The sequence below is a fragment of the Balaenoptera musculus genome, chromosome X, assembly GCF_009873245.2.
Source record: "Balaenoptera musculus isolate JJ_BM4_2016_0621 chromosome X, mBalMus1.pri.v3, whole genome shotgun sequence".
NCBI classification, from domain to species: Eukaryota; Metazoa; Chordata; class Mammalia; order Artiodactyla; family Balaenopteridae; genus Balaenoptera; species Balaenoptera musculus.
Window position 1 is genome coordinate 17940823 of NC_045806.1, and position 12948 is coordinate 17953770.

A 12948-nucleotide genomic window follows, 5' to 3' on the forward strand; every position below is an offset into this window, starting at 1 on the left:
AATTTGCCCTTCTGCTAACACTGTCAAAATTAGCCTTTGAATCAGCAAGAACACTCATGATGCGTAATGCTTAACATTTAAGAGTAATGAACACCTTATGTTCTCCTCGATCAGAGATGGCATCTTTCTCGACTGGTTGGTAAATATGTCTTATTTGGACATAGATGTTCTTTGAAAAATAAATCCAAAGAATTCTTGAAAATTAAATGATTTTCTTCTGGATTTACATATTTTTCTCCCCTTTTGAGGAAAATGAGCCAACCTTGACATTTTCCCTAATTATTCAGTTTCCCAGAGGAATAAAGTTATAATCAATGAATTAAAGTCAAATTTCTGAGCCCTTTACTGATCGCGGTCAACAATGTTACCTTCCGTCCTTGACAGAAAAGGTAGCCTTGCTTTTAAGTAGTAATCTCCCTGAGAATGCAAGGACTTGGAAAGTCTACAAGAACACATTTCTAGGGGACACCAGGCTTGCTGTGGTCAGGGCACCAGTAATAAGGCATGTGTGCTCAAGATGTATCAGATGTGCCCTAGCCTTTAAGAAGCTATATGCTGGCATCATGAAGAAGATTTAAAAAGCAAATGAATACATCACTTTGGTAAGGATTGTGACAGCATAAACAGAAGATGCCAGAGTTGGGGCAAAGTGCTGGATGGAGAAGGCATGCCTCCCCCAACAGGGCATTATAATGGTTCTTTTCCAAACTACAAAATCTAGAATCAAGGCTGGTTGGCCAATGTGGGGTATGGGATAGAGACTAACTTGAGACCATGGGGCAGCGTATGGGTGTACAGGAGTTACAGATCATTCCATTTCACTCTCACTTATTGCACTATAGCAATGTTTCTCAAAGTATGGTCCAATGCCCACTGGGTGACTTCGAAAGACTTCCTGATTCCAAAATGCAAGTACTTTCCTCAGTTCTTACAACAAAATGGAGATTCATTCCATAGACTTTAGACAGTTATATACATGGCCAAAAGCTACTAAGTGAGTTATTAAGAATCACTACAATTTTGCATTTTTCTAAAACCCTGGTTTAGTACATAATCATCAAGTCTGGCTGTCACACAACACATGGCCATGCTGCAATGTACAACACAGAGAGGAGTAATTCCTGCCACTTCAGAAGGACAATTTCTTTCTAGTGCTTCATCACTCCCAGGGCTTTCAATTGCTGCTATCTTTGTGTTCATTAACGTAATTGTAGAATTCTTCTTAGGGTTTATCTTTGTTAATCATTCTTCTCATAACTGCTGCATTGCTGCTACTTTGATACTTATTTTTTTCCTCTCTAATTCTTTGTAATCACTGAGTTCTTTTACTGCTAGAAAAAGAGAAGAGATGATGTAGGCAGGTTGTGGAATCTTGTTTTGCTCTGCCCCAAAAGTCTAAGAAGTATTGCCCTAGAGGAACTGTTTGGTCTCAGCAGGCTGGCCCAATAATGGTGCTCTGGACATTCCCTACATCCAGAGTTTATCTCTGAGCCTCTGTTTAAACCATTCCATTCCCACCACCTCCTCGAAATTGTCCCTGATGCCAAATCATTGTGAGTTCCCCCTCTCGTAAGTCATAACCTTGCTTTGCTCTACTGCCTACTTGTTAGTGGGTCATAAACAACCATGGGGTATCTTGAATCACTGAGCTGCTATCTAGTTCTTGAATTGTTACCTATCTTTTGAAGTATTTTATTTTTATCTTTCCATCAAGACCTAAGTATCCTGAGAGCAGGGACCAAGTCTGACATCTATATATCTTATAGCACGGAATGAAGAAAATGCCTACGGTACAGAAGCTAGTTACAAAGGTTCGTTACTGGGCACCTGTGGTCTGATCTGGGCATTGAGAGTGGACACAGAATCTGTTGGACACCCGCCCTTAGCAGTCCTCCAGGTTCCCCAGACCCCTGTCCGTGAAGTCTGAGGTGGCATCTCCTGCAGCTACAAGCAAACAAGCTGACAGTGGCTTTTGATGGTGGACATGGGGTGGGGGATTCCTGATCATGCAGCAAACAAGCAGGCATGCGAGTGTGGGAGGGTTCTTGGTTTTCAGACATTGCTGCTGGTCCTGTCTCTTCATCTGGCTCCTGGGCTTGCTTGAATCACCATTTGGCCACCTTAAACCACAGCCAGGAGAATCCTGAGAGGTACGGGGCTGAACACCTACCTTTCCCTGCCCCAGCCTGTTCCAGCATGGATTAGGACCCCATTTGGGATTCTCCCGTGTCTCTTGGTCTTGACTTGGTATGTGCTGCCTCTGTGTTGCCTGGTTCTGGTTCCTGATGAGGTCCAGGCCCTAACTCCTTTGCCACAAGCCGTGATTACTGATCTCTAACTGGCTAGTCATTGGCCTTTCTGATTCTTGTTCTATAGTGGGTTTTTTTTGTATATTTTTCAAGACTTTTTAATGTACATATCTGCATTGTATGGTATTTTACCATACAATGGTAAAATATTTTACTCTCTCTTTATGTTAAGAATGTCATACAAATTCTTAAAGCATTTCTTTCTTCTGAACTCTTATTGATGGTCTGTTGGGTTGACTTACATGTGTACAACTATAATAATATTGTTTTTTGTTTTTTTTGGTTTTTTTGTTTTTTCCTTTTTTTTTTTTTAATCAGTCATCAATTTTATACACATCAGTGTATACATGTCAATCCCAATCGCCCAATTCAGCACACCACCATCCCCACCCCACCGCGGTTTTCCCCCCTTGGTGTCCATACATTTGTTCTCTACATCTGTGTCTCAACTTCTGCCCTGCAAACCGGTTCATCTGTACCATTTTTCTAGGTTCCACATACATGCGTTAATATACAATATTTGTTTTTCTCTTTCTGACTTACTTCACTCTGTATGACAGTCTCTAGGTCCATCCACGTCTCAACAAATGACTCAATTTCGTTCCTTTTTATGGCTGAGTAATATTCCATTGTATATATGTACCACATCTTCTTTATCCATTCGTCTGTCGATGGGCATTTAGGTTGCTTCCATGACCTGGCTATTGTAAATAGTGCTGCAATGAACATTGGGGTGCATGTGTCTTTTTGAATTACGGTTTTCTCTGGGTATATGCCCAGTAGTGGGATTGCTGGGTCATATGGTAATTCTATTTTTAGTTTTTTAAGGAACCTCCATATTGTTCTCCATAGTGGCTGTATCAATTTACATTCCCACCAACAGTGCAAGAGGGTTCCCTTTACTCCACACCCTCTCCAGCATTTGTTGTTTGTAGATTTTTTGATGATGCCTATTCTAACTGGTGTGAGGTGATACCTCATTGTAGTTTTGATTTGCATTTCTCTAATAATTAGTGATGTTGAGCATCTTTTCATGTGCTTCTTGGCCATCTGTATGTCTTCTTTGGAGAAATGTCTATTTAGGTCTTCTGCCCATTTTTGGATTGGGTTGTTTGTTTCTTTAATATTGAGCTGAATGAGCTGTTTATATATTTTGGAGATTAATCCTTTGTCCGTTGATTCATTTGCAAATATTTTCTCCCATTCTGAGGGTTGTCTTTTCGTCTTGTTTATGGTTTCCTTTGCTGTGCAAAAGCTTTGAAGTTTCATTAGGTCCCATTTCTTTATTTTTGTTTTTATTTCCATTACTCTAGGAGGTGGATCAAAAAACATCTTGCTGTGATTTGTGTCAAAGAGTGTTCTTCCTATGTTTTCCCCTAAGAGTTTTATAGTGTCCGGTCTTACATTTAGGTCTTGAATCCATTTTGAGTTTATTTTTGTGTATGGTGTTAGGGAGTATTCTAATCCTATAGTGTTTTTTATCCATTTTCATGAACAATTCTAGCCATGACACAGGGCATGGAAAGACTCTGAAACCCCACTTAAAAGGAAGTGCTGATCTTAGCTAGAAGGAGGTGCTGCTCTGTCTTATGTCTAAAGTATTGTAATAGTTATATCCTAGACTTTAAGCCTTAAGTCTTGTGGTTTTCATAGTTTGGTACTATGGACTTATTCACTCAGTCTTCAAACAATGACCTGTTTGATTAAATCATTGAACAATACATGGTGAGGGCAGGTGATGAAGTGGTGGTCCAAAAAGGAGAAAATAAAATCCAGCCAGTGAGGGGCTAAATGATGGCTGGTCCAGGGTATTTACTGTTTATGATTCTGCTGAATCAATCAACATTAAGAAATGTTCTCCCCAAAAAAAAAAAAAAAAGAAATGTTCTCCTTCTGTGACCATAAACCATGACCATGGAAGTCTCAAAATATGACAGATTTGCAGGAGAAGAATTGATAAGTCAAAAACAAACCAGCTCACTACCTCTCCTACAAGAAATAAAGATCACTCCTTGGGTCAAAACAATGACTGTCCTCATCGGGAATTCAGATCAATTACCTGGACAACTTAAGTTTTCACATTCCTGTAGAATAAGGACAAATAGGCCTCTCCGAGTGGTTTTGCATTATTAGAATTTGTTCAGGAGAGAAGAATCATTAAAGTCTTCTGTGAGAAAATGAAGTAATAAAAAATGTATTCTGGATACTCTAGTACCTTTTTGCTATTTTATGGAGTTGGTATTGTTCCCCATTACTGTAACCATAGATCCAAGGCTACAGAATCAGCCTCGCTGCTGAATAACACCGCAAGATTCTCTCTGAACTAATTTTATTTTATTTTTTTATTTTTTTGGCCACTCTGCGCGGCATGCGGTATCTTAGTTCCCCGACCAGGGATCAAACCCGCACCCCCTGCAGTGGAAGCGTGGAGTCTTAAACATTGGACCGCCAGGGAAGTCCATCCCCTCTCTGAACTAATTTTAAAACAGCATTCCTTTGGATCTTCAAAACCAAATTCTTCTGAAACTGGAACTGGGGTTAAATTTAGGTTGACAAGGATTTCATAAAAGCAAAACCCTTTAAAATTTGCATTAGGGCTTCCCTGGTGGCGCAGTGGTTGAGAGTCTGCCTGCCAGTGCAGGGGACACGGGTTCGAGCCCTGGTCTGGGAAGATCCCACATGCCGCGGAGCAACTAGGCCCGTGAGCCACAATTACTGAGCCTGCACGTCTGGAGCCTGTGCTCCGCAACAAGAGAGGCCGCGATAATGAGAGGCCCGTGCACTGCGATGAAGAGTGGCCCCCACTTGCCGCAACTAGAGAAAGCCCTCACACAGAAACGAAGACGCAACACAGCCATAAATAAAAATAAATAAATAAACCCAAAAAGTTTTTAAAAAAAAAAAAGCTGCTTCATAAATAAAACTTATAGAGGGGGGGAAAGGAGGGACTAACTATTGAGCTACTATTGATTTTTTTTTTAAATTTGCATTAAAAATTCATGTGTCAGGACTTCCCTGGTGGCTCAGTGGTTAACAATCTGCCTGCCAATGCAGGGGACATGGGTTCGATCCCTGCTCCAGGAAGATCCCACATGCCGTGGAGCAACTAAGCCTGTGCGCCACAACTACTGAGCCTGCGCTCTAGAGCCCGCGAGCCACGACTACTGAGCCCTCGCACCAGAACTGTTGAAGCCCACACGCCTAGAGCCCCATGCTCCACAACAAGAGAAGCCACTGCAATGAGAAGCCCGCTCGCCGCAACGAAGAGCAGCCCCCTCTCGCCACAACTGGAGAAAGCCCGCACGCAGCAACGAAGACCCAACACAGCCAAAAAATAAATTAATTTTTAAAAAAATTCACATGTCTAACTGAACAGCCTTGGTTGGGTGATGATAATAAATATTCCCAAAAGTTCATTTCACTTCTGCAGGCTTTCTCACAAGAAAGTTCTGTAGCTTTGTCCCAAGGATATTAGAATATTTCATCTCAGCTTGGCAACACAAGCAGGACTGAGTATAATGATAGTCATCAGTTTGCTTCATTCTGTCATAATTAATACCAAGTGTGTGTGGCCATGCTTCAGGTCAGTTCCTGCTCACGTCACTCTGTCCCCATCCAGGTTCTTGGGATTCACTCTATGGTCATAGAATCCACTGTGTTTTTTTCTTACTCCTTTGTTCTTTCATGTAACTGTGCTGAAAACACTAGATACTGTTCTGTTCTTTTAACTCAAACTGGCTCCTACACTATGAAGAAATCTTTTTGGCAGAACTTACTTGCACATGTCCTAGTAAGTCAGCATAAGCGTGACTCCAGTAACTTTGCCATCACGTGTGGGATTGTCTCACAGAACGTCTGTTCTTCATTATGTTTACAGAAGACACTGTAGGGCCCCATTGCTGTGCTTGCCTTTGCCATCTACGTGGTCAGAAGATGTCACCCTAATACCCACAGGGAGTGTATCATGAAACTTAACAAACAATAGATAGAATGCTCCTCACACCATATCTGTCACATGATAAGTGATCAGTATATGTATCTAGTGTTCAGTACATAGCAGATACTCAATAAATATTGGTTTCATAAACGAATGACTGGATGAATGAACAAATGAATGGACAATCAGCCAGATAAATACCTGTTTTATGTTGCCAATATAGATTCCTCTCCTCTAGACTTAAACTTCTGCTTAAGAAATGGAGTAAACTGTGCGTGGTGGCCTTCAGTAATGTTGGATAAAGCTCCCAGGGTCTCGTAGGAGAAAGAGCCATGACTTGGGCCAATTCCACAAGCCCACTGCTGACAGAAGTCCCACACCAGTCTGCAGGCATCAGGTCTGCAGTGAAGGGTGGGGCTGAGCCCTCAGCAGGGGATCATTACTGAATAGAGCCAATGAAAATAGAGTCACAGGCCCTGCTTGCAGTGCCTCTTTGGGTGGCAGGTACAATTTTGAGCCTACCTTTCCCTCCTCTACTTACAGAGTCATTACCAGGTCCTCTTGGTCTGCCTTACACACACCTGGGTTACCACCAAGCCTCCTCAGCTCCTTGCCCCGCTGATCCTCCAGCTCAGAAGTAGCTCATCGCTCTTTGGGGCATCTGGGTAGGGAAACTGAGGCATGGAATGATGGAGGGCTCCCTGCACCCGAACATCAAAAGCTCCTCAAGGCCCCCTCCCAAGCATCTTTCCTCTCCCAACCCCACCCTTCCCCAACCAAGAGGTAACCAGCAAGGGGGTGGCAGGCAAACATCTTCAATGGCCCTCTGACTGGTTTGGGAATAAGATAGGCTTAAAAACTTGGCTTTACATACCAGAAAAACTTTGCGCCGGAAATACTGGTCTAACTTGAAGGTCCTGATCCTTAGTAAACACTTCTGGAATTCCAGACTCCTTCGGTGCAAGGCTTCCATAAACCATTTTTCTAGTGGTCTTTTTGAGACAAAGAAAATAGTTTTTCACTCACCTTTTTTCTTCCAACTACTGTTCAGCTTTGGGGACATACTTCAGTTCACTTTTAATATTCTGGATCTCAGATAGGTTGACCGCAGGTCCTGGAAGTTTCTTAGCTCCTGCAATTGGCTTCTTCTCCTCATCCAAAGTGGGAGGAGCACCCTGAAGAGAAAAAAAGGAGAAAGATTTAGCTCACCAAAAAAGACATTTGGTCTCTCTAGGTCATAGACATGAAGCAGAAAACAATTAAAGCAAAAATAATGTCAGAGAGGAATTCTAGCAGAGTGACTTTTTCTTGTGCTGTTGGGATACCCTCAGAGTTTCAAGAGATCTCCTGAAGTTTATAGAGGAATAAAGTTGGAAGAAGAAAACAAGTAATTTCCGCATCACTTAGAAAACACAAGAGTACTGTTCAGTGTCTGATAGCTAGTAAAAATTACCACTAGTTAAAAGGATTTGTGTTGTGTTTCCAAGAGAAGCATCTTACAAGATCAAATTTAATTTGGTATCATAATATCATAAGACGCCTGAAAGGCAGAGGTTTGTAGACTGTTAGTGCATAGCTACCTCTAACAGTGACTTGGTCCAGGAGTTTTCCGTTCTTTTGTTTGGGGTGCAGTGGCTGCCAGCCTTTATTCCAATGACATTTCTGGGAAGCAGAAACAAACTGAAACTGACATAAGCAAAACCTCTTTGAATATGGGTGGGATAGGATGGAGTGGCGGAGGAGGCCCAGCTCTCCCCTCCTGCTTTGGAAAGTATTTTACGTTTCCTATCGTTTTATGTTTTTCTTTTGTTGTGGCTTTAGGGCAGGACCACATCCTATACTTTTTTCTGTGGCTCCTCCAGTGCCTGGTACAGAAGTGCATAGGCACACTTGTTGATGGTTGTTTAGCTGATTAAGCCTGAGAGTGTGCCATAGTGACAAATCTATGCCTCTATGTACATACACCAAACACACGTATTAACAGTGGCTGTAAAACAGTAAGATCCGTTGCTGTGTGTGGCTCCTAGAACTCCAGTTCATTACTACAGACAGTTGCTGGTTAGCTCATTCCTCCTATTTTCTAGCAGTGGGGGGCATATTCCCCAGGGCCCTGGAACGAAGGTGTTGGAGGAACATTTGATCTCTGTGGCAGCCACAGGAGCACGCCTCTCAGATCAGTCTCCTGCAGGGAGGATAATTGAATGACAGGCCCAGCTGCTTCACCCTGAAACCCGCCCATCACCACGCTGAGGTCACACTTCCCACGGCTGCTTGTGGCCAATGACTTGAGTGTCATAGGATCCTAAGGCGGGCCTGTTCCTGGGAGACCTGGGACTCCTCTGAGAGGGACTTGGGCTGAGAATTTTCCTTAGAACAGCACTGTTGTCTAAGATGCTTCCGCCCAACCCTCTGTCCCACTCTCCTTCACCTGCATCACGGTTTGAGGACCCTCTCATTTTTCCTTACAAGTGTTTTCCCCAGTAAATGTTTTGCCTATCGAATCCCATCTTTGGATCTGCTTCTTGGAGGACCCAAATTAACAGGCCCCCTATGAGACTGGCAGAGCTCCACCTGCTGGGCCAGCAACTGAGTGAACCAATACAGTTCCGGGAAAAAGAATAAGAAACTGCACGTTTTTCTCAGGTGCAAGCCCTGTGCCCATATGTGTTGCCGGCCTAACTAGGCAGCCCTGTAACTTGGGTATTAAAGCCAATGCCGTGCTTTAGCCCCCATCTGGCTCCTACATCTAGTTCTCAAATTGTCTAAACCCTAAAGGGAAAGGGAAGAAAATGTTCAAGCTTCCCAAACTTTAACAAATTATTTGGTAGATGTGTCCTTTACAGAAACGTTTTTAAATTGCTTATTTGAGGGGCTCATGGTTTTCCCTATAGTCATTTTCTTTGAATCTGACCCAGTGCTGATGAAATAGCTAACATGTCACCCACACGAAATGATAGAGTAGTTCGATGTAGACTGTACCTGTTGTAAATATTTGTTGTAAATATCTGGAAAATGTTGTTTCCCTGGGTCAATGTACAGAGCCATAGGCTCAGCTTCCTTCCATCATGCACGCACATTCATCATTTATAAATGCAGATTTAGAAGCAATAGTTAAAACTGTTAAACATCCACTTGGAGGACATGGTATTCCAAAATGTTCTTTGTTGGGCTTTTGGAAAGAAATTTTAAACAAGGCTATAAAGTGCTCTTTTAAAAAAAAAAAAATATATATATATATATATGTAGTGGTGAAATGAAAAATGTTTCCTCACTTATAAATGTTCCCATGGTTGTTAGGTGGGTAGATCTTAATAAAGAAGTATGAAGGAGAAAAATGTTTCCAATTCCTTCTGTTAAGTTCCTGGGTGAGTCATAATCACTATCTTTCTAATATCAAAATGTGCTATACTGGCACAATTAACACAGAGAACCAGCGTGTGCAGTTATGTGTCTGTGTGCAAAGATTTACTGTGCAAGCATACACAGTTAAAGGATGAAAATACTTAATATTAGGCACTTTCCTTTAAATTTATTAAAACCTCAATGCACTGTGTTTTTTATTTATCAAGGTAAAACTTTTAACACTTGATTTGATAAGGTCACATATAATGGAAAACTATAAGTGGGTATATTTAAGAAGTAGGTTTTAAGATATTGACTCAGGAGGGGGTTAGTGGTGGTGCATATTCTTAACTGAATCTTCTCTCATCTTTTAAAAAATAATGCGAATCAGATTCCATTTTTTTTCTATGAATTTGTTATCATAAGAATTATAATACATTAAGGCATGAACAGGCAGGGTCCAGATGGCCCCATTTGGCTAAGTACGCTCTCTTTTCTTTTGTAAGTAGATATTTGAATTGAGAAGGGATATGGAAGACATTCTTTGGTTTTAGATAAAGAAAGCTTGAGAGAAGGCTTATCAGCCCCGCGTCATTCCCAGTTTCAGAAATGGCTATTGTCAAAGGGAAATGCCCCCCTTGGGGGGTGACAGAGTATTTGTAAAATTTGGCAAAATGGTGAACCATTTCCCAGCTGTCTCACCTTCATCTCCCTCTTTACTACCAGATGCCCTATTTAGTTTTCCCCTAAACTCTCTTCTGTACGACACAACAGCCTGATGTGCTTGTTATGCTCATACACTGGAGACGTAATAATAACAGCAAACACACTGCTAGCTCTTCTAAATTACACCTACTAACTCATTTAATCCTCACATCAATTCTCAATCCGTGGGACTTCCCTGGTGGTGCAGTGGTTAAGAATCCGCCTGCCAATGCAGGGGACACGGGTTTGATCCCTGCCCCGGGAAGATCCCACATGCCGTGGAGCAACTAAGCCTGTGCGCCACAACTACTGAGCCTGTGCTCTAGAGCCCGTGAGCCACAACTACTGAGCCCACGTGCCACAACTACTGAGCCTGCGTGCCTAGAGCCCGTGCTCCGCAACAAGAGAAACCACCGCAATGAGAAGCCCACGCACCGCAACGAACAGTAACCCCTGCTCACCACAACTAGAGAAAGCCCGCGCGCAACAATGAAGACCCAACACAGCCAAGAAATAATTAATTAACTAATTAATTAGTTAATTTAAAAATTCTCAATCTGCTACCATTATTATCCCTATTTTACAGTTGAGGAAACTGAGGCACAAGGTGGGGGGGGGCGGTAAGAAACTTGCCTACGGCCTCACAGCTAGGAAGTAGCAAGACTAGAATTAAATAGTGTGTTTGCATCATGTGAAGGGATCAGGTGGAGAGGGAAATAATTAACAGAAAATCCCAATGTGCTGTTTTGTGGCTTAATAATGATGAAATTGAGAGATTTGGGAGGCAGAGCAGGGGCTTGTCAGTACACTTCAAATCACTTTAATCAAGCAGCTGCCTTGTCTTATGCAGAGCAAGGGCTCACAGAGACCATAGGTGGGCAAGAGACTCAGCCAGTGCTCACAGGCCTTGTCAGATGGCCCATCCTGGCTTCCTGCTGGGGTCCATCTTCTTCACGTCTGAGATGGTGGCGGGTTTGAGATGGGGGAGCTCCTGGCTGTGATAGAGGTGGCCTGTTCTGTTCAGGAGTGGTTTGTTATGCCTTCGACTTTAGACAGTGATTATCTTAATGCTAAGCTAAGCCATGAATCCCAAATCTAAGAAAGTAAGCAATTCCGAGGTTTTAAACTGGATAGTAATAGAAAAGCGGGGCTCTACAGGTTATTTGAATTCAGATTCCATTTTCCCATTCAAATTATGCAACCAAAGGTGGCTGGGGCCTCGTAGCCAAACCAAGCTGCCTAACTGCTCCCCTTGCAATATTGTTTCCATGAGAAACTTACTCCAAGGTCCAGCCCAGAACTTGAGTCATTAGATCCCACCCCTCCGTAAGACCCCACAAGTCCTGAGAGTCCCTTTCTGCTCTCACAATAAGGGAATACCACCCCTCACCACCCTCCCAACCCGTGAGCCCCACAAGAAAGGTGTAGCTCAATTCAAGAAACACTCCTGGGGTCTCTGGATCTCTGTGGATACCTCGCTCCCTCCATCCTGAGAAGAATGTTGGTTGGCCATTTGTTTATGTGGTTGGTCATAAAGTAAGTTTTCAAAACCCAGGCTGTATCAGTTCTTAGTTATTTTAGAATGTGCTGGAACCATCAGGCTGGGGACAAGGCAAGAGTACGAGCAGAGTGCTTTCCCAAGCTCCTAACTGGGACACTTGTGTGGAGGAAAGTACCAGTTGTAGAGAAGAAGCGAGGGCCATCTCTACCACAGAGGAAGATGGATGCAAGCCTCCAAAACAACAGTCACATCAGTCAATTTAGTGTGAAAAGAGAGTCAAGCTACCTTCCAACTGATTGCCAGATACAGTGACACACAGCTTACCACGAAGCACAGGAAGAAAGCCTAATTACAGATGAATGGAGATGTAGAAAGAATGCCTTTCTGCCCTCCCTTCTACCTCCCTGTGCTTTTTTCTTACAACATGTGAAATAATAGGCCCAGGAGTCCTTCATAAAAATTGGATAATTCGATCAATCGATAAACAGTCATTTATTGAATACCTGACTCTTTCCTCACAGCAACCCTCTGAGGAATGGACGGAATCGTTTGCAGGCAGAGACTCAGATACTTGACCAAAGTCCCAGAGGGAGAGCTCATGATCATGAGCTAACTGGGTGGCCAAGTTAGCAGCAGCAGAACTTGAAATTATGTACCATCAGAGCCGAGTAGGGCCAGGTCTTTTCAGCTTGTATGTTGAAAATTTGTTATTCATCAAGGGTGACTTAGTGACTGAAACTCCAGAACTTGGCAATGTCACTCAAATACTCTATCTCCTCCTTTCAAAAATTATCTTTCGGGCTTCCCTGGTGGCGCAGTGGTTGAGAATCTGCCTGCCAATGCAGGGGACACGGGTTCGAGCCCTGGTCTGGGAAGATCCCACATGCCGCGGAGCAACTAAGCCCGTGAGCCACAACTACTGAGCCTGCGCATCTGGAGCCTGTGCTCCGCAACAAGAGAGGCCGCGACAGTGAAAGGCCCGCGCACCGCGATGAAGAGTGGCCCCCGCTTGCCACAACTAGAGAAAGCCCTCGCACAGAAACGAAGACCCAACACAGCCAAAAATAAATAAATAAATAAATAAATTTATTAAAAAAAAATTATCTTTCTATTTATAGGAGGCTGGAACCACTAACTTAGGACCACATCAGGAA

The 12948-nt window shown here is 42.9% G+C and overlaps 1 protein-coding gene across 3 annotated transcripts in view; it reads right to left on the bottom strand.

Moving 5' to 3' along the window:
* Positions 1–12948, bottom strand: part of SMPX (small muscle protein X-linked) — a 52752-nt gene that overhangs the window by 23363 nt on the left and 16441 nt on the right. For 2 of the 3 annotated variants that reach the window (XM_036841014.1, XM_036841015.1), the window contains exon 4: positions 7273–7421. In XM_036841014.1, coding sequence (XP_036696909.1) covers positions 7287–7421 — 135 coding nt within the window. In that variant the 3' untranslated portion in view covers positions 7273–7286. Of the gene's footprint in view, positions 1–6839; positions 6845–7272; positions 7422–12948 lie in introns of all 3 variants that reach the window. The other variant, XM_036841016.1, reaches the window with a different exon arrangement.